This window comes from Chlorocebus sabaeus, chromosome 26 (assembly GCF_047675955.1).
Source record: "Chlorocebus sabaeus isolate Y175 chromosome 26, mChlSab1.0.hap1, whole genome shotgun sequence".
Lineage (NCBI taxonomy): Eukaryota > Metazoa > Chordata > Mammalia > Primates > Cercopithecidae > Chlorocebus > Chlorocebus sabaeus.
The window spans coordinates 51,803,790-51,829,531 of record NC_132929.1 but is presented as its reverse complement, the minus strand read 5'-3'; the positions used below and the strand labels follow the sequence as shown (position 1 = coordinate 51,829,531).

The window sequence follows — 25,742 nt, the reverse complement described above, 5'->3', positions numbered from 1 at the left end:
CTCCCAAAAGTGCTAGGACTACAGGTATGAGCCACTGTGCTGGCCTACAGCAAAATGTTTCTGGAACTTGTGGGTTGTCGGTCTCACTTACTTCAAGAATGAAGCCACAGAGCCTGGTGGTGAGTGTTACAGTTCTTAAAAATGGGGTGTCCGGAGCTTGTTTCTTCAGACTTTCAGATGTGTCTGGAGCTTCTTCCTTCTGGTGGGTTGGTGGTCTCCCTGTCAGGAGCTAAGCTGTAGATCTGCCTAGTGAGTATTACAGCTCTTAAAGCTGGCGTGCACCCACAGAGTCAGCGGCAGCAAAACGTATTGCAAAGAGTGAAAGAACAAGGATTCCACATTGTGGAAGAGACCCAAGAGAATTTCCTGGGATTGCCTTGGGCAGCCGGCTTTTATTCCCTTATCTGGCCCCACCCACATCCTGCTGACTGGTTCTTTTTTTTTTTTTTTTTTTTTGAGACGGAGTCTCGCTCTGTCGCCCAGGCTGGAGTGCAGTGGCCGGATCTCGGCTCACTGCAAGCTCCGCCTCCCGGGTTCACGCCATTCTCCTGCCTCAGCCTCCTAAGTAGCTGGGACTACAGGCGCCCGCCACCTCGCCCGGCTAGTTTTTTGTATTTTTGAAAAAAAATAGTCCCAAGTGGCTGGGACTACAGGCACTCGCCAACACTCCCGGCTAAATTTTAGTATTTTCAGTAGAGATGGGATTTCACTGTGTTAGCCGGAATGGTCTTGATCTCCTGACACCGTGATTCGCCCAACTCAGCCTCCCAAAGTGCTGGGATTACAGGTGTAAGCCAGTATGCCCAGTTCATTTATTTCTTTCTTATGACCAGATTTATCATCTGAAATAACAATGCAAAAGTTATTATATATTAAAGCTGTTCAACTATTTCAGTTAAGAAGTGTCACCCTAGCCTGGCCAGGTTCCAGTTCTAAGGACGTCAGTACTAGACTACAGCTTTATGTGACTAATGGGAATCATCAGTCTGTTCAAATTATGAGGTGCTGGAAGGAGAAAACAATTCTGTTTCCTAAATTTTTCAGCGGGTTTTGAAAAACGAGTGAGAAAAAGAAGCAATTACATTCAAATCCCTGAAGTCTTCATTAGAGTCAAGGGCATATCCTACAACAAACTTGTCTGAATTTCAAATCCAACAACTGAAAAGAATCATAAGTCATCATTTAGATACAGAAAACATCACTTTTAAATCTAATACTGGCAAATGCGCCTCTACAAATACTCTCTAAGCAATTATAAGCCATTTCACATACAACTCTTTTAAGTTAAAGATGGTTAAATGAATGACAAAGTAATTCCCTTAGAGTCTGGCCTATAGCCAAGACTTGGTGGGGTCCTTTTCACCAGCAAGCTGTTAGTTAAAAATGTGACATATACAGAGAGACTACAGGGCATTTAAAAAGAGAAGATTAATGTTTCTAAACACTGTTTCATTCCATCCATGCTGAGTGTGCCATGGTCAGTGTTAACACACCCAAGGAAAGTCTATGAGATGGAGAGTTAAATTGTGGGGATTACTAGGAAGGGGCAGCAATGAGTTGACACTACAGACAAGGGCCTTGGTTGATCACCTGGAGCCTGAAGGACAGTTCTGAGACCTGCACCGTGACTACCCACGTGTCCATCGAAGGGGAGCTAATGAGGAGGATGAATGGGGATAGAGTGTCAATGAGCAAAGTTGAAAAGATAAGGGTTCTCAGTACAGAAGCCTTGGAAATACAATCCCTAAACTGTAAAAGGGTGTGGGAGAGGCGAGCATCACCTTTCTTTTTTTTTTTTATTACTATTATACTTTAAGTTCTAGGGTACATGTGCATAACGTGCAGGTTTGTTACATATGTATACTTGTGCCATGTTGCTGTGCTGCACCCATCAACTCGTCAGCACCCATCAACTCGTCATTTACATCAGGTATAACTCCCAATGCAATCCCTCCCCCCACCCCCATGATAGGCCCCGGTGTGTGATGTTCCCCTTCCCGATTCCAAGTGATCTCATTGTTCAGTTCCCACCTATGAGTGAGAACATGCGGTGTTTGGTTTTCTGTTCTTGTGATAGTTTGCTGAGAATGATGGTTTCCAGCTGCATCTATGTCCCTACAAAGGACACAAACTCATCCTTTTTTATGGCTGCATAGTATTCCATGGTGTATATGTGCCACATTTTCTTAATCCAGTCTGTCACTGATGGACATTTGGGTTGATTCCAAGTCTTTGCTATTGTGAATAGTGCCGCAATAAACAGCCAACAGACACATGAAAAAATGCTCATCATCACTGGCCATCAGAGAAATGCAAATCAAAACCACAATGAGATACCATCTCACAGCAGTTAGAATGGCGATCATTAAAAAGTCAGGAAACTACAGGTGCTGGAGAGGATGTGGAGAAATAGGAACACTTTTACACTGTTGGTGGGATTGTAAACTAGTTCAACCATTATGGAAAACGGTATGGCGATTCCTTAAGGATCTAGAACTAGATGTACCATATGACCCAGCCATCCCATTACTGGGTATATACCCAAAGGATTATAAATCATACTGCTATAAAGACACATGCACACGTATGTTTATTGCATCACCTTTCATCACAGCATTCTCTGTTTTAAAAGAGACGAGTCTCGCTCTGTGACCCTGGCTGCCGTGCAGTGGTGTAATCACAGCTCACTGCAGCCTTGACTTCTTGGGCTCTAGCGATCCCCCCACCTCAGCCTTTCGAGTAGCTGGGACTACAGGTGTGTGCCACTTGGCCCTGGTTGCATCACAACTTTTAATAACTGCCTTACAAAGAAGAACTTTAGGCTAAAACCACGAGTGTGCCAAAAGAACCAGTATTTATTTTTGAGAGCAAAAGCTGCAGGAGGTATAAGTCAACTCTACCGAAAGCTAATTTTATAACCCAAATGCTGCCTGTTGAATAATATTCAGCCATTAAAACAAGTTTTGGAAGCTGCTTTGAAAGTCTTTATTGATGTTAAAGGCAGTCTCAAGAAAACTTATGCTTTCATACCTTCCTAGATAAATACATGTGTTTAAAGAGCTGGAAAGGGTCAAAAGTGATTCTCAACCTGGACAACACATCAGAATCACCTGGTACCATTAAAAAACCACAACCCAGGCTTCCCAGGCCACAGCCCTGACCAATCACCTCAGAATTGCTGGAGATGAGACGCAGGCTGCCCAGGCCACAGCCCCGACCAATCACCTCAGAATTGCTGGAGATGAGACACGGGCTACCCAGGCCACAGCCCCGACCAATCACCTCAGAATTGCTGGAGATGAGACACGGGCTACCCAGGCCACAGCCCCGACCAATCACCTCAGAATTGCTGGAGATGAGGCGCAGGCTACCCAGGCCACAGCCCCGACCAATCACCTCAGAATTGCTGGAGATGAGAGGCAGGCTACCCAGGCCACAGCCCCGACCAATCACATCAGAATTGCTGGAGATGAGACGCAGGCTACCCAGGCCACAGCCCCGACCAATCACCTCAGAATTGCTGGAGATGAGACGCAGGCTACCCAGGCCACAGCCCCGACCAATCACATCAGAGTTGCTGGCGATGAGACAAAGGCATAGGATGTCCTGGTTTTTGTTTTTACCTCTCAGGTGATTCCACTGTGCAGTCTAAGTAGAGAACCACTGACCTAAGCCGTAGGCTCCCAGGAATCATCTAACCATGTCCCTCATGACTCTTCCAGTAAATGGATAGAGGAGACACTTCAATTTCACTTCCATTTAGAAAGAACATAACGAGCCAATCACAGCCAAAACCCTTTCCTCTACCTGAACTCAGGAATGCTCCAGAAAAGGTATCACTAAACTCAGTGCAATCTGTATGAGGAGTTCAGGAGAACTCAGCACCTCATATGCCTACAGATCTGAATGTTTAATAAAGCTCCATCTCTAAGGCATGACTAGAGTTGCATCTGAAGCATTTTCCATACTATAAATGAGTAACCACTCCTAAGAAGATATATGCAAATGGCCAATAAGCAGACAAAACCATGTTCACCATCATTAGTCGTCAGAGAAACACAAATCAAAACCACAATGAGATACCACATCACAGCCACTAGGATGGCTATAATAAAAAAGACAGTAACAAGTGTTGTCAAGGATGTGGAGATATGGGAACCCTCAGACATTACTGGTGTAAAATAGTACATATATCTTGTTAAACAGTCTGGCAATTCCTCAAAATGTTAAACATAGAGTTACCGTATGACCTAGCAATTATATACTCCTGAAAACAGGTATTCAAACTTGTACACAGACATTCAAATCAACATTGTTTATAAGAGCCAACAGGTAGAAACCCAAATGTTCACCAACAGATGGATAAACAAAATGGGATATAGTCATACAATGAAATATTATTTAGTCAAAATAAGGGATGAAGTACTGATACACGCTCCAACCTGGATGAACCTTGAAAACACTATGCTGAGTGAAAGAAGGCAGGATATTGCATGAGTCCATTTATACGGAATGCCCACAATACACAAATCTGTACGGACTTTCTGTAGAAAGTAGATTAGTAGTTGGCAGGGGCTGGGAGAAGGGAGACTGACTGCTAATGGGTACAGGGTTTCTTTTGGGTTTGATGAAAAGTTCTAAAATGAAATAGTGGTAGTAGATGCACAACTCTGAATATACTAAAAACTACTGGATTGTACAACTTCAAAAGAGTGAGTTTTATGTGACTCATAATTCCATTAAAAAAGAGTATGTTTACAGTTTCAGAACCAACTGCGTATATAATATGCTAAAAATCTTGCTGTCTTCCCTACATTCTAAAGGCACAATTAAGCAGTTAGCCAGCTGCTCACTACAATGAGATGACATTGTAGCCAAAAGTGAATCAGTGTTTGCAGTTAAAAAGATTCTCAAATATATTATTTCCTTGACTCACATAGTTCCCCTGAGAAAAAGATGTTAACAATCATTGCCCTTTAAAGATGAGTAAATACATTCAGAGAGATTAAATATGGAAGAGTTTCTCAGGTTAAGTTGCAGTGAAATGGCAGACTAAACTCCCCTCTCCATGTCTTTCTCACTTTACTGCTCTGCCTAGAACAGGAAAACAGGAACTGGGTGGGAAGAACCTTAGACATCATCTAGGCCATGCATTCTCTCTTTTCTCTCTCTCTTTTTTTTTTTTTTAGACAGGGTCTTGCTCTGTCGCCCAGCCTGGAGTGCAGCACTGGTGCAGTGCTGTGATCACAGTAGGCCATTTATTCTCAACAGAGGTGATATCACCTCCAAGGAAGCCACAACTAATTCTCAGCAGGGAGACATTACAAATCTTAGACATTACAAGATTTGTGACTCTCCAAAACTCAACTCTCCCTGACAATCTTATTCCTTAGTGTTGAATTTCTCTCTGAGTATCGTATAAGTAGCACTGATGTGGAGTTCATGGAAGATACATGAAATGTGTGCAAGATCAGTGCTACAAAACTATGGCGAATAGATGGCTTGCGCCAACAAATGACCCAAGTATTTTTTGAGCATGTCCTGCCTGTGGCAACACAAAATCTCTCTCTCACGAACCAGTCTATCTCAATTCCACAGCATACACCAGGAAAGAAAAACAAAAGAGTACCCAGAGGATTACAGTCTATGCCACGGTAGGTTGACATTGAAAACCCTAAAGAGCAGGTAGAAAAATAAGCAAGTGCACTGGTAAGTTTCTATTATATTGGTGCAAAAGTGATTGCCGTTTTTGCTATTTCTTAGGATACTACTTAGTGTCCTATAACACATCACTCATACTCCCATAGTGCCTGTCCCAAATCTATTTAAAAGAAAAACTCACTGAGAAACACTTGAACTGGATATTAGAAAAGCACATACAGTCAAACTACGGACACATGGCTCACTAAAGGCTTACTCTGATTGAAAGATGCTCGACACATACTGTGATTAAACGGGTTTATAAAAACCTGTCAATCACTGAGGAAAAAAATAAAAGTTAGATCACTACCTGACCCCTACATAAAAACTGCAGATTGATCAGAGACTTCAATTTTTTAATGATATTTTAAAAGAAACATATTCTTAACTGTTTGTTTGATGTCATTCTATTAAAACTTAAAGTAGTAAAAGTATAAACTCTTTTATAGAAGATGCAGCATCCATCACTCAATTCCAGGAGGTCCCGATCTTCAGGGCCCACCCCTTCCTATCACTTCCTCCCCGCCTTTGGAATCCTGATTCTTAATTTTGTATGGGGGGCCCAAAATCCTCTGCCATGCTACTCAGGACAAACTGAGTTTTTTTTTTTTTTTCCAGCATGCTGAAAAAAACAAATGTTAATATTAGGCAAGAAAATGACCGTAATTATAAGTTTTATTAACACATGACACAATTATTTAAAAGGATTATATCTTAAGTCTTACATAATTTAAAATTACTTTTTAAAGATAAAATGATAGTTGAAAACATTTATCCTTACAAAGACACAATCACTTAATTCATCCTTCAAATGGGAAAAATATTGTATGTCAAAATGTCATATATATCTGGTGAACTTGACCATCTTTGGATTGTACTGCCTGACCAAGGAAAGCAAAGTTTGCATTGTTTTGCCAGTGTCAATTATATCCTTTCAAAAAAGAAGACATTGCATACCTTTATTTTTATTATTTTTTTTTTAAAGTAAAATACAACAAAATGTTTAATGAGCAAATTCGTCTTAGCAAATATGAAACTGCCACAGAGAGTAGGAGAGGGGCAGGGGCCACAGGGCTGGGCGCAGGTCGGGGGAGACTAAAGAGGAAAAAATCAACTACGTAAGAAACCCAGGAGGGGACCAGAGAGGACCAGAGGCCGAAGGAACAGAGCTGTGGTCCTGGGAAGGGAGAGGGCAGGGCACTGAGGGCCGGACAACAAAATTCAGAATAATTTGGCCATAAAATATAAACACGCTATGTTCCTACCGTGGGGAAGGGGAGGAGAAAGGGGGTCTAAGGGAGGAGAGGGGCTGGGGTCCTACCCCGCCCTGCTGTGCACCCTGTCCCCATCCCAACCCCTTCCCTCTGTGTCTGTGTGGGTGCGTGTTGTCTGTGTGGGCTGTGTGCGCACTTCCCCAGTCCCCTCCCTGCCCTAACCCCCCAACCCCCGCCCCCCACCCTTAATTGCTGCCATTCCAGTTGCTGCCGGCTGTCGTGTGTCTGCGGCTGTCACTCCTCTGCCCATCGTCTTCAGAGGGGGATAAGGGGGGGGGGCGGGAGTGGGGAGAAGCCCCCAGCCAGCCCTGCCCCCACCCTCCCCCAGCCGCCTCTACCAGAAGTCCCGGCGGTGATAAGAGTCGGGGTCACAGTATTTTGTGACAACCACTCTGTTGGCGAACTTGCGGCCCGTCAGGCCCTGCATGGCTTTCTGGCAGTCAAACACAGAGGTGAACTCCACAAAGATCTTTCCGCAGCCGGGCACCTCAACACCGTCCACAGGCCGGGGGATCTCGATGGACTTGACAAGCCCGTACTTGCTGCACTCGTCCCGCACGTCCTCCACGATCTCGTACTCCTCGTCGTCCAGCAGCTCCTCCGGCAGCACCATGTTCATGAGGCACAGGACCTCAGTCGGGTGGCCGCCCATCTGCACCTGGGAGCTCATCAGGCCCGGCACTTGCAGGGTCACCGGCGTCTGATTGATGGTGCTCAGCGTGGCATTCTTGGCTCCCACACTCGCCCTCTGGACCAGCAGCTTCTTATCCCCCAGCTGCATACCGTTCAGCCCCGCAATGGCCTGATCCGTGACGCTGATGTCCACGTACTCACAGAAGGCGTAGCCCTTGGAGAGCCCCGTGGCACTGTCCTTGACCAGGTTGAAGGCCTTGAGGGGCCCAAAGGATGTCAGCAGCTCTTTGACCTGGTCATCGTTCAGGTAGTTGGGTAAGCCCCCGATGAACAGCTTGTGGGCAGAGTCAGGGACCACAGTGGACACAACCCCAGGCACATAGACGGAGGGGTTCTCTGACATGCCAGGAAGCGGCTGGTAGTCATGAGGCCTGCGGATCTTTAGTGACTGGCCCTGGAAGATGATGCCGTCAAAGGCCATGGCCTGGGTAGTCTCGTCCACTGAGCGGAACTCCAAAAAGGCAAAATTCTTGTCCTGGTTAATCTGCACAGCCAACACCGGGTTGCCAGGGGCCTGGGTCAGCCCCCCCAGGCGCATCTGGGCATTGAAGAAATCCATCATGGCCTCCTCAGTGATGCCAAAGGGGATGTTGCCAACGTAGAGGCGCCGGGCTTGTCTAGTCATCTGGCTCCCGACCACGGGCACCGGCGTTGGGGTCACAGCCAGACCGTCAGGGGTCATGGTGGGGAGAAGAGCAGTGGCTGGAATCTGACCCGCAGCTTGCATGGCCTTGTACTGCATTGGGGTGATGTGCTCAAAGCCCGGAGGTGGCACGTCCCAGTATTTACGGACCTTCTTCTTCTTCTCATGGCGGGGAGAACGAATCAGTCCACCGTGCTCCTCTTTAGCGCCTCTGGTCAAAGGTTTGCTTCGTCGCCGCCTGTCCCGGGAGGCGCTCCGCTGGTCCCGGTTGCGCCGGTCACGGCTCCGGCTCCGGCGTTTGCGGTCCCGGCTTCGAGAGCGGCTGTGGCTGCGCTTCCTATGCCGGTTCTCCTTGTCCCGCTCTTGTTTATTCTCGTTGAGCTGCCGCTCGAACTCGTCGAAGTCCGACATGCTGAGGCGGCCGCGTAGGGCCCTGTGCAGCTCTCGCCTCGCCTTGCCGCCCGCTCCGGCCGCTTCGGCTACTTCCGCCGCTGGCTTCGGCTACTTCCCTGCATACCTTTAAATTCAGAGTCACTATAGAAACATAAAGTACCAAAACCCCCATGTATAACTGCAATACTGCCATTCTTTTCAGTGCAGTGATTCTCACCAAAATTCACACTGAGATATTCTGGGATCTATAAATCATCGTCCCTCAGCAAACAGTAAGAATGCCTGTCCCCAGGACTGGATTTTGTAAGCACAGAGGTCAATGACAGCAAATTTCAATATATACATGCACATTTTATTAGGTCCTTCGTCATAAAAAGTATTTTAGATTTTTTTTCCCATAAATTCAAAGTAGAGACTCTCTCCTTCCAGCTCTCCAATATAGGTGGCTAACAGAATACACTTTGAGAAACACTGCTTGATACCATTTTTAAAGGCACCCAAATTAATAAGGCTATAAAATGACTTTACATAACAGTGAATCTCAGCTTTTCAGTCAAAAGTAGGACATTACTCTAAACAAACCCATCTCTGTTAGGGAAAAGATTTTTTAAACCATAACCCTCATGCTTTTCAATAAAATACTCTTTAAAAATGGAAGAAAGCGGCCGGGCGCGGTGGCTCAAGCCTGTAATCCCAGCACTTTGGGAGGCCGAGACGGGCGGATCACGAGGTCAGGAGATCGAGACCATCCTGGCTAACACGGTGAAACCCTGTCTCTACTAAAAATACAAAAAAATAAGCCGGGCGAGGTGGCGGGCGCCTGTAGTCCCAGCTGCTCCGGAGGCTGAGGCAGGAGAATTGCGCGAACCCGGGAGGCGGAGCTTGCAGTGAGCAGAGATTGGGCCACTGCACTCCAGCCTGAGCGACAGAGCCAGACTCTGTCTCAAAAAAAAAAAAAAAAAAAAGGAAGAAAGCAGTGTGAGCCATCAGAAATACCATGGCTGCAGACTTGGGAAAAATGCAGATTTCTGGGCTGTGGCAGGTGGAATTCTGATGACTTTTAAAATCCCTGCCTCTTTTAGGGAAAAAAAGACTCTATGGGGGGTTCTGTTTGTTTGTTTGTCTGTTTTTAAGTAGGACATTACTCTAAACAAACCTATCTCTGTTAGGGAAAATATTCCTGCCTCTCAAAATTTCTGCCTCTTTTAGGGATGAAAGACGAAAGAAAGAAGAAAGGAAGGAGGGAAGGAAGGAAGGAAGGAAGGAAGGAAGGAAGGAAGAAGGAAGGAAGGAAAAAATTCCTGCCTCCTGGTGTACACAGCCAGAAGAGTTCCCTCCCCTGGAATGTGACCAGGATCTGTGAAAATAGTGGGATAGCCACTCCTGTGACTAGGTTATGTGGCAGACTAGAGCAGGATTCTCCTGATGCTTTTGAAGAAGTCAGTTACAATGTTGTGAGAGTGTCATGGGCTGGGACATGAGCTTTTAAGTAGCTGAGAGCAACCCCTGGCCAGCAGTCGGTGAGAAAATGGGCCCTCAGTCCTACAATCACAAGGAACTAAATTCTGCCAACAACCTGAATGAACATGGACAAGGATCGTGAGTCCCTTGATTCAACTTGATGAGCCCCCGAGCAGAGGACACAGCTAACCTCTACTAGGAAAGTATAAAACACATGCATGGGAATGATACACTTCAGCTTTAAGGATAATTGTCACGCTTCTGGGAACGAAGGGAAAGAAATATATTAAGACCTTCAGTTTCTATAAAAAGTAAGATCAGAAGCAAATATGACAAAATGTTAATACTTTGTGGTGGGTGCTTATGTATTGAGCATTCCCTTTGTTCTGAGTTCAAAATACTTCATAATTAAAAGTAAATGCAGGCCAGGCACAGTGGCTCATGCCTATAATCCCAGCACTTTGGGAAGCTGAGGTGTGAGGATGGCTTGAGGCCAGGAGTTCAAGACCAGCCTGGTCAACATGGCGAAAGTCTCTACTAAAAAAAAAAAAATGAAAACGTCAGGGATGGTGTCTCACACCTGTAATCCCAGGACTTTGGGAGGTCAAGGCGAGTGGATCACGAGGTCAGGAGTTCGAGACCAGCCTGACCAATATGGTGAAACCCCATCTCTACTAAAAATACAAAAATTAGCTGGGCGTGGTGGCGCACACTTATAATTCCAGCTACTCAGGAGGCTGAGGTAGGGGAATTACTTGCACCTGGGAGGCAGAGGTTGCAGTGAGCCGTGATTGTGCCACTGCACTCCAGCCTGGGAGACACAGGAAGACTGTGTCTCAAAACAAAAACAAACAGCAACAAAAAACATATATATAAGCCCTGGAATGTTTAGAGCTTTGGGGGTGGATCTCCCAGGAAATGTGTTTTATGGCACTGCCGCCTCTCGTCACCCACCCCGAGGTGTGGTGGGCCTGGACAGAGAGCTTGACTGAGGGCCAGGCTGGTGAAGCCAAACCTGCCACTCAGGAAGGGGACCCAGACCTTCTCCAGACAGAGTTCAAATCTGAGGACTCCCTTCTTTGGGCCTCAATTTCCCCACCTGAATTCCAAGAACCCTTCTAGCTCCTACGCTCTGGGCCAAGCTTTTCCTCTGAGCCCCAGTCAGCCTAGAGGACCAGGGCTACATCTTCCTCGGACAGAGACCCACCATAGGCCAGCAGGAGGTAGGGGTGGGGGTAGGCAAGGTTCCTGAAGGGAGGTGGAGCTGTCATCAGAGATGGTGTCCACACGCAGGGGGTGTATCGTGGCTCTACTACTACTTGCTGGGTGACCCTGTGACATTTCTTTCCCCACTCTGGACCTCAGTTTCCCTATCTGTTCTATGGAGATGAGATGCCTGCCTATGTATTTGGGGACTTGGAAGTGTGTGGGGAGTTGCAGTGTTTCTTAGGTGTGGTCTTGGGGCAGCCTGCACCACCCCATAGAAATTTCCAGGCCCCACCCTAGGCTCATAGGACCAGAATCTCCGGGAATGAAGCCTGGGAACTTGCATTTACACAGGCATCCAGGTGATTCTGACATGATTCAAAAAGCACTAATAGTATGTGGCAAATTCTTCATAAACGGTAAATTCATAACTGCCTTTTACTAAACATAAATCTTACCTTTCCTTCCTCAGTGAAGGACACACACCCCACTTGAAAGTCACTGTGCCTTTCCAGGTGCAGAATGTGACCTTTCCAATAAGATTCTGTTAACTGTTGCTTTCTGTAGTTTGTATTCCAAAACAAGGGGAATAGCTTTCCATTTTTTCAATATAAATGTTGAAGTCGGATATGCTTTTTCAAACTGGACACACACTGACAGTTTAGAATTTCAGCTATGGCTTCCTCTCAAATTATCAGCCCATTTCTGCCAGGGAGCAGTTTTTCCAGACAAGACCCTGGACAGAGGCTGGTGGGGCCCCCTCCTCATCAGAATCACTAGATCATGACTGACCCCTAGAGGTGGCTTCTCTGCTTAACTGTCAGTCCATGGGCTGGGATGTGATCCCCACAGCTGCAGCATAAGCTTCCGCCCATCCTGGGCCCCCCTGTCATCTGTGGGGAAAGGCCTGTCCTTGTCTTCTGAGCCCAGCCGGCCTCACAGGCATTCCGCAGATTCCAGGCGAAGCATGTGCTGTGCTTGGCTGGGCTCTCCTGTGCCCCTTTTTGGGGTGAGGCGGAGTGCATTCCAGCCCCAGCATCCCTGCCGTTTATTCCCACCCCTTATCCCCACGCCCATATACACTCACAAGTACAAACACAGGCACAGTCACGGACACACACCGCCCTGGAGAGCACCATTTCCAGCCTCGGCAGGGCAGTCTCCTTACAGGGAAGTTAATGAGGCACTAAAAAAGGCTCAGGGGACAGGGAGAACCTCTGTCGAGAAGAGGCTCCTAGACCCGGTTCTGCCTCTACTTGCTGGGGGTCCTTTAGAAAGTTGCTTCCCCTCTTTGGTCTCAGTTTCCTCAGCTGAGAAATGGGGGGTTGGGCCAAATGGTCTAAGGTTCTGGGAACCCCTAAGTCAGAGCCTGTAGCTGGTGATCAAGATGAAGGAGAGGCCCTCAGGGTCAGCCAAATGCCTGAAAGGCAGGACAGGCCCAAAGGTGAGCAACCTGAGCACATCAGGTGGGCTCAGAGCTGGTGCATGAGCCCCACAGCCTGCAGAGCTGCCCTGGACTCGGGAGACCGCTCACACCAGCCCGGTGGGACTTCAGAGATGTGGGGTCCAGCCTCTCCTACTATTGCAGGGCTGGGGCCTGGGAGCTGCAGATTCTGTCCCCACAGCTGCCTTAGACATGCCAGATGGGCTGGGGCAAGACACACCCCTCTCTATGAAATGACCAGTCAGTCCAAGTAGATGCACTAATGAAGGGCTGTGGGATGGACCCAGCTGTAGCCTGGGGCTACAGTCAGGCTTCCAGGGTACTCGAGCAGCTGGGCTCTGGGGTAGCAGCCCCAGGTATGAGAGGCAGGACTCAGAATCTAGGCCAAGCCTCCACAGGAAGGACATGTAACTGACTCCTGAGCCTGACGAGCCAGGCAGCCCCTCACCAGCATCCCCAACCCCACCTCTCCAGCCCCCCTGATTCCCTGATACTCATGTCCGCCCCCTGCCCCAGCAGTTTCCTCTGCTCACGCTCATCTCTTTTCCTGCTCCCAGGCTCACCTGATCACATGTTCTTCACTCTCCTCTGAGTCTCCCTCTTTCCAAGCTGCCTCCACTCTACTTGACACATTCTCCCTTAAGACACCAGAGTACACAAGCTCAAGTCCCTGCACCTCACCTTTACTCCCAGACATGGGAGGGAGATGACATGAAGAACCAAATGCCACTTGGCAAGAGATCTGGGGTATGCAGAGGGGTAGATCTGAGGCTGTGGAAGCTCCAGGGACTCCCTGCAGGAGGCTGCATTTCAGCTGGCTATTGAATGTGGCTCTGAGCTGAGACCTCTCCTTGAAGCTCCAGACCAGGAGCCACCTGCCAGCTGGACCCTCCATTTGGTGTCTCGGAGAAACCTTGCACTCTGTGGGTCTAATTCTGAACCCAGAAAAGCTCCCCATCTCAGTCCTGTCTCTTCTTAGGGAAAGCCCATGACCCAGTTGTGCACCAAACCCACATTTGAGTCAGGGGCTCCTGCCCCGCACTGTGAGCGCTCTGGATAAGCCAGTGCCGAGGGGGAAAGAGCTCTGAATGTCAAACCATGAGTTTCAACTCCACCTCCAGCTCTGAGAGCTGTGGGCAGGGAAGGGCCCTAGTCCAGTGTGCTGTAGAAAGACCAGTCTGCCACTGTATGGCACATGGATGGCGGGGACAGAGTGCGGGTGGAGAGAACAGAAGGTGGACAGGGCAGGGGAGGCAGGGACGTGGCTGTAGCTGTGGAGATGGGAGGACAGACAGGACTTGGTGGCCACTTGAATGAACCAAGGGAGGAGTCTGGAAGAGACACCCAGTTTTGTATCAGATGTGTGGAGCGTGGGATGCTGTTCATTGATCGAGGGAGGAGGAGGAGGAAGAGGTGTGGCATGGGAGGAGGTAACTGAGCTCTGTTATGAATGTCATTTGAAGTCCCCAGGGAGAGCCAGGCCCGCCACCGCCTTCACTGCTTCAGCCGGCCCTCGGGGTGCCTGTGCTCCCTGGCCCTCTCAGTTCCCACTTTGTAGCTGTCAGCTGCAGTGGGGGACAGCTGCTCAAGGGTCCAGCATGTCTGTGTGTTTACCCAGGGGACTGCCGAATGGCCCATGCAGAGCAGAAGCTGATGGATGACCCTCTGAACGAAACCCGTTACGACAACCTGATCCGCCCAGCCACCAGCTCCTCACAGCTCATCTCCATCGAGACGGAGCTCTCCCTGGACCAGTACATCAGTTGGTAGGTGCAGAGGACATGTGTGGCTCAGGCTCAGGTGAAGAGGCAGCTCATGCCCAAGCCCCAGGCAATCAGTGTCCAGAGGAATGAAATGACTAGAGTTGACTTAGACTCACCAATGCATGGCCGGGAGGCTGGAGGAGGGTCCATGAGGTTTATAGGTGTCCAATATTTAATGCGGTCATGGTTTTGTTAAAGAAGAAATGAGGGTGGGAGCAGGATCACCCCAGGCTAGGCAGCCAATGGGCCTGCACAGACTCTGCTCCGCTGAGTCTCCAGCACGATCATAAGCTTCTCCTCCTCATCCTCCCAGCCCCACCCTACTCTCCCCCCAGCTTGCTCAGCAGGTGACCTTACAGGCTCCCTACTTGTTGGGGAAAATAAGAACCAGACTGGGGGAACTGATGGGTACAGAGGCCCGGGTGTAGGGGCAGGACCCCAGGCAGTGCAGCCGCTACTGAGCCAGGAGGGTGAGGGTCTGGAGAGTGGGCATGGCTGCTGCAGGCATGGAAAGGAGGCGCAGGGGGCGGCACTCCCAGGGACCACTGTCAGGGTCTCCATATGTGGGTGTGTGCAGAGGTGGGTGCTGAGGGAGGAGGTGCAGGGAATTTCTCATCTTCTCTCCACTGCCTCTGAGTTGGAGATGTCAGAGGGAGCCATGGCCCCTCTGTGTAAACTAACACAGTGTCCCCACCCACAGGGTTAGAACCCCTCCCCTGGAAGCGGCTCTGAGGGGAGCAGTCACATGTGGAGAGTGCAGGGCGCTGTGTCCAGTCAGGGGAAGGAGGTCACCAAGGGGGTTGACCCTCCTCTGGCCAGGTGGCTGCCTTCTGACACAGCAGCCTCTCTCTCTAGCACGGTGGCCCCCACACACCCAGCCTGTCAAACCTACAGCCCTCAAGAAGGCTTTGGCCAGATGAATGAACAGCTCCCTCTCCCAGGAGGAAGCACAGCTGAAGGATGCGGAGGGCAGTAGAGTTGTGTATGCTCCACCCCCCACCCCTCCACAGTTGGACCTGAAAGAAGGGGGCTTTCAGCCAGGCTCTCCCAGGCTGGGGTCTGAGTGTCACTCTCCAGCTATTGGCCTCTTGCTTAACGGGTGAGCCCAGCTGTTCCTGTACAGCTGCCACCCTAGTGAGGGTGAACCAGCAGGCGAGTGACATTTCTGATAGTTTGGGGATACAGGAAAGATTAGGCTGTGGGCTGCACCAGGAAGGGGTGTTTATTTTCAGGGTTTATCTACTGACTTGACGAGGGAGGGTTATAGGTACAACCAGTTTAAAGATGGAAATTTTGAGAGAGCAGACAGGGACTTAGTGCTGGGTAAGGCAAGCAGGCTTGTCAAAGCAGCTCTTTTGGGGAGACCAGAATCCTGTACCAATGTCGTCAGCAGGTTCATCAGCTGCTGGGGGAGTGCCGGACAGGGTTAAAGCACAGGAGAACTTTCTGGATGATAGGAATGTTCTATATCTTCAAAGGAGGTGGGATACATGGGTAATGCATTTGTTGAAATTCATCAAAATATACCAGATCTGTGCATTTCACTGAAGATAAATTAACCTCAAATTAAAAACATTTTTTAAAAGAGAGATGGGCCGGACGCAGTGGCTCACGCCTGTAATCCCAGCACTTTGGGAGGCCAAGGCAGGTAGATCACCTGAGTCAGGAACTCGAGACCAGCCTGGAAAACATGGTTCAATCCTGTCTCTATTAAAAATACAAAAATTAGCCAGGCATGGGGACACAGGCCTGTAGTCCCAGCTACTGGGGAGACTGAGGCAGGAGAATTGCTTGAACCCAGTAGGCGGAGGTTACAGTGAGCAGAGATCACACCAGTGTACTGGGGCCTGGAAAACAGAGCGAGACTCCATCTCAAAAGAAAAAAAAAAAAAAAAAAAAAGACAGATGAAGGTTTTCAACTTTCACTAAAGGCAGAGTAGCTTGTTATAGATTAGCCTCTCCACAAAAGCAGTTAGAGAAACTGGACAAAAATGTGCCCCCACCACCAAAACAACTGTTTGAAGGTAATTGGAGACCTCAGTCAGGACTTGAGTGACCAGGCCTAGGAGGTGACCCTGACAGTCTGTAGTGCTTTTCCCACATTTGGTGATTGGTTAGCAGTAGAGGGCTAAGAGGTTAAGAAACTGAGTCTGAAGTGGTGGTTAAAAGGCTGGAGAGCCTAGCTGAATGTGTGGCACTCACAGGGCTGAAATGACCTAATGAGAATTTGGGTCCCAGTAAGGAGATGGGACCTTGGTGGGAACCCTGGAAGGGTCACCCCTAGGAGTCCAAATGAATAAAAAATAGACCAGCCGTCACAAAAGCTAAAGCCTGCTTTGAAACAGCTTAATCCCAAACTAGATGAAGGTGATCTGCCCTTACTCCAATTGTGTGCCATAAAGTCAAAGTCAATACTCTCTGGAGGCAGATAAAAGTTTACTAGGAACGCCATCAGAAAAGACAAGACTAAATGAGAAAGAACAAGAAAAAAAAACAATAGAAACATACAAGAAAAAAACCATTAGAAACATACAAGAAAACAACCAAGAGAAACATACGTGTAAGGATGATAAGGAAGAAAGGTTTTTTTTGTTATTGTTTTTTTTTTTTTTTTTGGAGAAGGAGTCTCGCTCTGTCACCCAGGCTTGAGTGCAGTGGCACGATCTCAGCTCACTGCAACCTCTGCCTCCCAGGTTCGAGCGATTCTCCTGCCTCAGCCTCCCAAGTAGCTGGGATTACAGGCATGCGCCACCATGCCCGGCTAATTTTTGTATTGGCCAGGCTGGTCTGGAACGCCTGACGTCAGGTGGTCCATTCACCTCAGTCTCCCAAATTGGTGGGATTACAGGCATGAACCATCGTGCCTGACCAATATTTTGCCACAATTTAAAATAAATAAATTTTCTTTCTTTTTTTTTTTTTTTTCAGGTTTGTGCTCAGACTATATTCTAAACAGTCACATGGCGGCTGACTCTTCTCCAGGCCTTCTGCCGGCTTTTACATGTTTCTTGTTTTTGCCTTCTTGTCATGTGCTCGGTAGATGGTAGCTTCCAGGTGCTCCTAAGGGGCCAGAAAAGAGAGTGAGAAGGCACGGAGGCTGCCAGGTTGTCCCCCTTGGGGCCCCACCCTCATCAACTCCCTCAACTGGGTCTCCTGCAACTATTGGGGGGCCACCTCGGCCACCGCTTTGCCCTGAGCTTCCTGCTGCTGCAGCTGGGCAGAGCCTCCTTCTCAGAGGCCAGCTGCTGATAGGCGGCCACGTACTGCTGCAGGGGACCCAGGGAATGGTCTGGCTGCTGCTGCAGACTCTGAGGCTATTGGCTCTTCAGCTCCACCTGCAGGATAGGCGTCAGGGTAGACAGTGGCTGGCTTCCAGATTCTGGGCCCATAAACAGGGTGACGAGGGCACAGTGGGGCTCTGTTATCTGCCAAGGCCCCTGGCCCCTGGCCCCTTCCTCCAGGCCTAAGTGACTGCCTCCCTTGCCTAGAGGCCCATGCCTCCCTCCCCAGCCTCAAATCTCACACCCTTCTTCCCACCATTGAAGCTGTAGGCCACTGACTGGTGGAAAAGCAGAGGGAGCCAACCACCATCTGCTAAGTGGTGGTGAGGTCGTTCTGTATGATCTCCAGGGTTTGCACCCACCTCCGCCTGCTCCCCCAAAGCTCGGCCTTCCGCCCCAGCTCCCCCAGCCTCTCCTCCAGCTCCTGCAGGCTCACCTCCTGCTTCTGCATCTTCTCCTCCTGCTGCCACAGCCTCATTTCCTGCTCCCGCATCTTCTCCTCCTGCCTCTGCATCTTCTCTTCCTTCTCCCGCATCTTCTCCTCCTGCCTCCACATCTTCTCCTCCTGCTCACGTATCTTTTGCTCCTTCTCCCATATCATCTCCTCCTGCTTCCACATCTTGTCCTCCTGCTCACACATCTTCTTCTCCTGCTCCCCCATCATCACCTCCTGCCTCCACATCTTCTCCTCCTGCTCCCCTAGCTTCTTCTCTTGCCTCCACATCTTTTCCTCCTGCTCCCCCATCTTCTTCTCCTGCTCCCACAGCTGTTCTTCCTGCTCCCGCAGCATCTTCTCCTTCTCCCACAGCTTCTCCTCCTGCTCACACATCTTCTCCTCCTGCTCCCGCATGATCTCATCCTGCTCCCGTATTATCTCCTTCTGCTCCCGTATCTTCTCCTCCTGCCTCCATATCTTCTCCTCCTGCCTCCATATCTTCTCCTCCTGCTCCCGTATCTTCTCCTCCTGCTCCTGTATCTTCTCCTCCTGCTCGTGCGTCTTCTCCACCTGCTCCCGTATCTTCTCCTCCTGCCTCCACATCTTCTCTTCCTCCTCCTGCCTCTTCTTCTCCTGCTCCTGTATCTTCTCCTCCTGCTTGTGCATCTTCTCCTCCTGCTCCCATATCTTCTCCTTCTGCTCGTGCGTCTTCTCCGCCTGCTCCCGTATCTTCTCCTCCTGATTGTGCATCTTCTCCTCCTGCTCCCTTATCTTCTCCTTCTGCTCATGCATCTTCTCGGCCTGCTCCTGTATCTTCTCCTCCTGATTGTGCATCTTCTCCTCCTGCTCCCGTATCTTCTCCTCCTGATTGTGCATCTTCTCCTCTTGCTCCCTTATCTTCTCCTTCTGATTGTGCATCTTCTCCGCCTGCTCCCGTATCTTCTCCTCCTGATTGTGCATCTTCTCCTCCAGTTCCCGTATCTTCTTCTCCTGATTGTGCATCTTCTCCTCCAGCTCCCGTATCTTCTCCTCCTGATTGTGCATCTTCTGCTCCTGCTCCCGTATCTTCTCCTCTTGCTGTTGCCTCTTCTTCTTCTGCTCTGGTATCTTCTCCTCCTCCTTGTGTATCTTCTCCTCCTGCTCCCTTATCTTCTCCTCCTGATCATGCATCTTCTCCTCCTGCCTCCACATCTTCTCCTCCTGCTCCCACCTCTTCTCTTCTTGCTCCCGTATCATCTCCTCCTGCTCCTTTATCTTTTCCTCCTGCTTCCACATCTCCTTCTCCTGCTCCTGCCTCTTCTCCTCCTGCTCCTGTATCTTCTCCTCCTGCTCCTGTATCTTCTCTTGCTGCCTCCACATCTTCTCTTCCTGTTGCTGGTACAGGCGGTTCCACAACTTGTTCTCTTCCACCTGGGCTTGGAGCTTCGCTGACACACTCTGAAGCTCCTTACCCAGGTGGTCAGCCTCCTCCTGCAGCTGCTGCTGGAATAGTGAAAGTGTTGGTTTGAACCTCAGAAGGAAACAGACTCATGGGATAGTCATCTAAATGTAATCTATAAAACAATGGTTTTCACCCATGATCATCTAAAATATATATTTTTAAGCCCTGACTCTGAGATTCTGATTCCCCAGGCAGGGCCCCACTTTGTAGATTTTTAGCACACTCTGGAGGATTCTATGGCGGGACCAGAACAAGGACCCAAATCTTCTAGCTCGTGACTGGAGCCTCCCCATACCCTGCATGATCCCTAGACCATGGTCCCAGCCGGACGGGGATCCCACAACCCCCGGGGCTGTAGCCGCTTGCCTGTGGCAGCAGGAGCTTGGCCTTCTCCAGCTTCCTTTCTAGCTCCTTTACATTGAGCTGGATCTCAGACTTCTCAGATTCTACAAGTCGAAGTTTTTCTTGTAGTTCGGCATTTTTCTCCTTCAGCTCATCATCGGTTATGCTACGACCAGAGGCAGTAGATAAAGGAATGAACGAAGAACAGAAAGGACTGCTTTGGTGATCAACCCTCTGCTTTCACCCCACAACCACAGAACCGTGGCATTGGATGGGACCCCAGGAATTTAAAGCCCCAGGTGGCAGGCCAGAGAGAAGACATGAGTTGCCTGAGGCTACCCCATGAGTCAGTGGCACAGCCGGCACTAGAGCTTCCCTGTGCCCACATGAAAACCTGTATGAGCCTCTCACCATGCTCACCTGTACCCCCACCTCCCAGCACACCCCCCACGCTAAGAGCCCCCAGACTTCCCATCCCACCATCCCCCATCCTACGTGTTCCTGTACAGTTCCAGACTGAGGGAGTCCTTCTCCTTTGTTAACTCCTCGATGTACTGCAAATAGAGAAAGGTGAAGTCAGGACAGAGCAGGCAGAGGAGCGGCTGGCCGACCAGGAACAACAGCCACCGTGACCACTCCACACACGACTCCCCACTCCCACTCACACCTGACATGCTCTCAAGGCACTTCCAAGCCCAGGGTCTCCTTTGGTTTTCTTTTTTGTTTTGTTTCTTTCTTTCTTACTTTTTCTTTTTCTTCAGGCAGAGTTTGACTCTTGTTGCCCTGACTGGAGTGCAATGGCGCAATCTCAGCTCAGCACAACCTCCGCCTCAGCCTCCCGATTAGCTGGGATTATAGGCATGTGCCACCACACCCGGCTAACTTTGTATTTTTAGTAGACATGGGGTTTCTCCATGTCCGTCAGTCTAGTCTTGAACTCCCAACCTCAGGTGATCCGCCAGCCTCGGCCTCCCAAAGTGCTGGCATTACAGGCATGAGCCAGAGCACCTGGCCCTCATTTGTTTTTCAAAGAACTCAGTAAAGGTGGAAGGGACAGGGAAAGACACTGAATTCATAGCTGGCTAGCAGGGGCCCTGAGACATCAGATGGTATTGCTCTTGTTCTTACTGTTACTACTACCACTGTTGGAACCTTTACTGACTGCTTCACCAGGCACTGCACTAACAATCCCATTTAATCCTCACAACCTCCATAGGAGACGGTTACCATTATTACCTCTATCGTATAGATGAAAAACATGGGGTATTGAGGGTTAAGTGCTTGCCTAAGATCACGTAGAGCTGGGTTTTCAACACCCAGGTATGTCTGATTCTCTAAGCCCATTCTTTCACTGGGGGTAGGGGCAAAAATAAGAAGGAGGAAATTAATCATTTGTTGACATTTTGAAAGGATGATACATTCGAATCGTCCAAAACTCAGAAAGTACAGAAGGGAAATATCTCCCCCCAACACTGTTCCTCTCTCCTGAGATGTTTATGAATCCTTACAAACATGTTTATTGTATATTCCCATAATACATACACACACACACACACACACACACACACAGGCTCCCTCTCTCAACACAAATAATAACGTACTCAAGCTACTCTTCTGTACCTTTATGGTACAAATATCCTAACCGCCACTTGGGACTTGGCCAAGGCCACAGTCAAATATGGGCAGGGCGGGCACTTGGCCTGTGAGCTCTATGTCCAGTGCTCACTCCTCGCGGCGCCCCCCAACTCACCCACAGCAGCCGACTCAGCCCCTGTCAGCCTCTAACCACCACACACAAAAGCAGCAAGAAATGGCCATGCTGCGTTCTGGGCAGGACACTCCATCCTGCAGAAGGGACTTTTAGGCTCACTCCTCCATCTGTGAAGCCGGGTTCCCAGGGGACGGGGCAGGTGGTTGGACTCACCCTGTCAGCCTCCTTCTTCTGTGTAGCAACAGCAGAGAGATCCCGCTCTAAATCTCTTGCAAAATTCCATGAATCATGCAGGCGGCTGACTAGATGCCTGGACTCTCCTGGAATGACAGACATTCAGATGCGGCCCAAAGGATTCCCCCTAAAGGCCTGTCAAAGTGCCAGGTTGAAGGATGACGGGGTGCCAGATTCCCACCTTCCAACTGCTGGACAGCACGCTGGCTGTAATAGAGTGCCGTCTGAAGCTCCATTTTCTCCCATGTAAGGATTCGTATGGTATGAACCTGGGCCTTTGGGAGAAAAGACAAGCAAGTGCTGAAAGAGAAGCAAAGAAACCTTTTCCAGAGGACAGGAGGGAACTTCACACCTTCCACTCACCTCTAGCTCCCTCCTTAGGGCTTCCTGATGTTGGTGGCTTGCCTTCTTTTCCTATAGAAAGAGGAAGACAGAGCTGTTACTAGGGGGAGGCAGAGATGGCACAGCAAGAGATGCCCCCAGAATGGCACCACTGCCCCAGGACAGGCCCACCCATGGGACCAGGTTATCAGGGACCCTGTGTGGATGGGGTGGGATCCGGGGGGTGTGTCTTCTTCCCCAGGCTGGGAGTGGGCAAGATGAGACTGGGGCCTCTACCGCTGAGTTCCCTCCAAACCCAGCAGTCATGTGAGCAAACAAAGAAATCACGTTACTTCTTCCAGCTGGGCTCGGTTCTGTTGTTTCTGTGGGGAGAGTCAAAGGAAGGTGACTGAGGGTGGCCCCTTCAACTCTATTCCCCAGGCCAGGAAGCGGTAGGCAAGGGCCAGGGATGGATTTTAAAGGTAGTTCTCAGGCCCAATGGGAACACGAACTGGTAAACTCTCCTCAACTCCCAAAGTAAAAGGACTTGGGTCTTTGTTGGTTTTTGGCCACAGCCACAGAACTCAAAGTCTGAAACTAGATTCTCTCAAAAAGACAGTCACAGAAACCTTCGGAGATGGAGTGTGAGAAGAGCCCACCCTTCTGCCAGCTTGTGATTTAGAAAGGTACATTCATTCAACAAACATTGAGTGAGCACATACGGGCCAGGGACGGTTCTTCACAGCGCGGATATAGGACGGAAAAGGCAAAATAGGAACCCTCGGTCCCGAGGTTTCCATTCTAGTGGGCCTTTAACTCTCAGACTCTCAGAGCTAACAGACAACTCTGATACTCTCTAACTCTACCTCAGGAAACGCAAGCCCGAGAAGGAGAGTTTACAGCAGGCCGTGGACTAGGGATTAACATAAAAACAACAATGATAAATCTCATTTAAACTTCACTAATGTAGGTAAAACCACACCACTCCTATTTTACAGATGTGAAAAGAGAGGCCCAAAGAGCTCAAGGAATTTGCCCTATATCATATGCCCAGCAGATAGGCGAGGATTCAAACCCAGAATTCTTAAGCAGTGCCTGGGAGTTCTTCCACAATCTTAACAATTACCCTCCACCACCCCTTGGGCCCTGTGTCCCCAGGAGCCTGGCCAGCCAAGACTCACATCCTCAGGTGAGTGGCAACCACCAGAAGTGGTTGTCTCAGGGTTAGCACCATTATTGATGTTCTTCTTTTTGGTGTCGCTTGCTCCTGTACCAACACTAGGGTTGGCCTGGGGATGGTAGTCTCTCAACTGTGGAAAGGAAGAGCAGTGATACTCATGAGAACTATAAACTCCTACAGTCACATCCTGCTTTACAGTTTATACAAAATACTCTTATGCACCGTCTGATTTAATGCCACCAACAACTGTGGGAAGTGTCACAATCACTTAGTGACTGAGAGGGACTGATACCATGGCTGAACAGAAGGCAATAATGGAACTTAAACTCAGTCTTCTGACTCTGAGCTCTGGGATTTTGCCACAAATCAACAGTTGCCAGGGACCAAAACCAGAGGCAAAGGCAGAAAAGCAAATATTACGTTGTCAGGAGCTGTACACCGTGTGGTTTAGAGTCATACACCCTCACACGTCTGTTAGTGTGAAGAAGTGCACCACTACCTCTCAAACTTTTATATTAATGTATGCTCATGGCAGAAGGCCACCTTTCTGTGAAATCTGGGAACGTAACAGAAAGAGGACAACCCAACCCTCATTTCAGAGAGAAGTCTTGTATATTCTTATAAATTTATGTGACAGTCACCCCTAAGTACATTAATGTTTTGTCTCTCAGTAGACTCAAAGGAAACTGATGCTTCAGAAAGATGCCCCGTATTTATCCTGTGGCACTCGAAGTACCCCAGGTGGAGATGACATGAGGAAGATTCAAGCTGTCAAGTTCAGTTTCCCAAGATCCGTTCCACAGAAGATAGGCAGATCTCACTCCAGCAACCACTGACTGAGGGGCACTCTGGTCCCAGAACAATGCAGAATTCAAATCTGAGGTGGAGAACTCAGAAACAATGTCCGAGTCTCTCTGGAGAGTAGAAGCCTGGGAGAAAATCAACTAAACCCATTCTCCCGTTGCCACCCAGAACACTGCCAATGTGTTGAGCTCATGGGGGAGGCGTAGGCTTTTCACACTGTCAACATCTGTGTTAAGGAAGTAAGGCAGCCTGAAACCTCTCTCTCTTAGGTCCCACAGTCCCCAATCCCCTTCCAGGTGGAAACCTGTGCTACAACCAGAGGAACCAGAAATGGGCAAGAACACTTAGGGGACTGGGTCCTAAGACCAAAGACCGGTCTCGTGGCAGTAATGACAGTTCCTAGAGGGACTGTGACATCACTACATTCCACTCCTCGGTGGAGTGGTGCGGGAGACACATGAGTGCAATGCCCAAGTGGCCGCTTTGAGATAGGGGAGGGGGGGTCACAGGATTGGGACCCAGGTCCTTGGAGATGCAAGCCCAAAGAGCCCAGGGAGGTCAGGCTTTGGGTGGCGGGAGGTGAGGCCCGAGTATGGAGCAGGGAGCCCCAGGAGTCACCTGTCCAAAGTGACCATGGGGCAACTGGTGAGGGCAGGTTCTGGGGCACCCAGGTCCTTGGAGACATGAGCCCAAAGAGCCCAAGGAGGTCGGGTTTGGGGTAGCAGGAGGTAAGGGCAGAGTATGGAGTGGGAAGCCGTGGGAGTCACCAGCTGAAAGTCACCCTGGGGTGACTGGTGAGGACAGGGGCAGGACTCACGAGGGGGTTGGGCTGGCTCACAAGATTTTGGCGTGGGGAGCCCAGGGGCACTGGGGGGTTCCCAGCCTGATGTGCCTCAGCAGTGGCACAGACTCTAGCAGCAGCTTGACTGTCCGAGGGCGCCTGGGGCTGGGTTGGGGTGCCGCAACCTGGTGCGTTTTACCTTTTCCTTGGCCTTGGCCAATTTCATCGGTCGGGTTTCTTCGGACATCATGGGATGGGTAGGGCAGTGGGATTGGGGCCACATCAGCACAATCCAGGCGAGGACAACTATACACCTCCAGTCACCTACCAGGTAGCTGTGTGACTGAGCCAGAGGAGGCGTAACCAGGGCCACACTAGAATGCAGAATAGGGGCGTGGCCTTAATGCTTCAAGCCTATTGGTCAATGAGAAAGATGCAAGGGAAAGGAGGCGTGGCCAGACAGCAGCCTGTCCTGAAGGACCTGTGATGTCACAAGGAAAGCCGCCATGGAACCGCTGTCCCCGCCCACTCCAGGAGAGGGGCGGGGCTGGCTTTCACTTTAAAAACTTTAAAACTGTATTACCTCAATTGAGGTACAAATCCTATTAAAATGGAAATTTTATAGTGTGCTTGA

The 25,742-nt window shown here is 49.5% G+C and overlaps 1 protein-coding gene and 1 pseudogene across 1 annotated transcript; both read right to left on the bottom strand.

Moving 5' to 3' along the window:
- Nucleotides 1–6,685: 6,685 nt before the first annotated feature.
- Nucleotides 6,686–8,825, bottom strand: LOC140710495 (splicing factor U2AF 65 kDa subunit pseudogene; annotated as a pseudogene).
- An 8,743-nt stretch (nucleotides 8,826–17,568) lies between these two features.
- Nucleotides 17,569–25,355, bottom strand: LOC119623746 (uncharacterized). Its single transcript, XM_073011964.1, has 10 exons — nucleotides 25,308–25,355; nucleotides 24,946–25,118; nucleotides 24,751–24,808; nucleotides 23,525–23,710; nucleotides 22,386–22,436; nucleotides 22,204–22,297; nucleotides 22,002–22,108; nucleotides 20,573–20,631; nucleotides 20,102–20,243; nucleotides 17,569–19,773 (listed from the first exon to the last, which is right to left on the bottom strand). The coding sequence occupies exons 1-10, from the start codon at nucleotides 25,353–25,355 to the stop codon at nucleotides 18,172–18,174; spliced, it is 2,520 nt and encodes an 839-aa protein (XP_072868065.1). The 3' UTR covers nucleotides 17,569–18,171.
- Nucleotides 25,356–25,742: the final 387 nt, after the last annotated feature.

Excerpts from the sequence above, each read along its gene's own strand:
- LOC119623746 (XM_073011964.1), bottom strand. The coding sequence starts at position 25,355 with ATGTCCGAAGAAACCCGACCGATGAAATTGGCCAAGGCCAAGGAAAAG. Across the intron at positions 23,711-24,750 it reads ACTCCACCGAGGAGTGGAAT|GATGTGACTGTAGGAGTTTA; the intron begins GTAGTGATGTCA and ends ACTGTAAAGCAG. Across the intron at positions 20,632-22,001 it reads AGAAGAAGGAGGCTGACAGG|TACATCGAGGAGTTAACAAA; the intron begins GTGAGTCCAACC and ends CTCTATTTGCAG.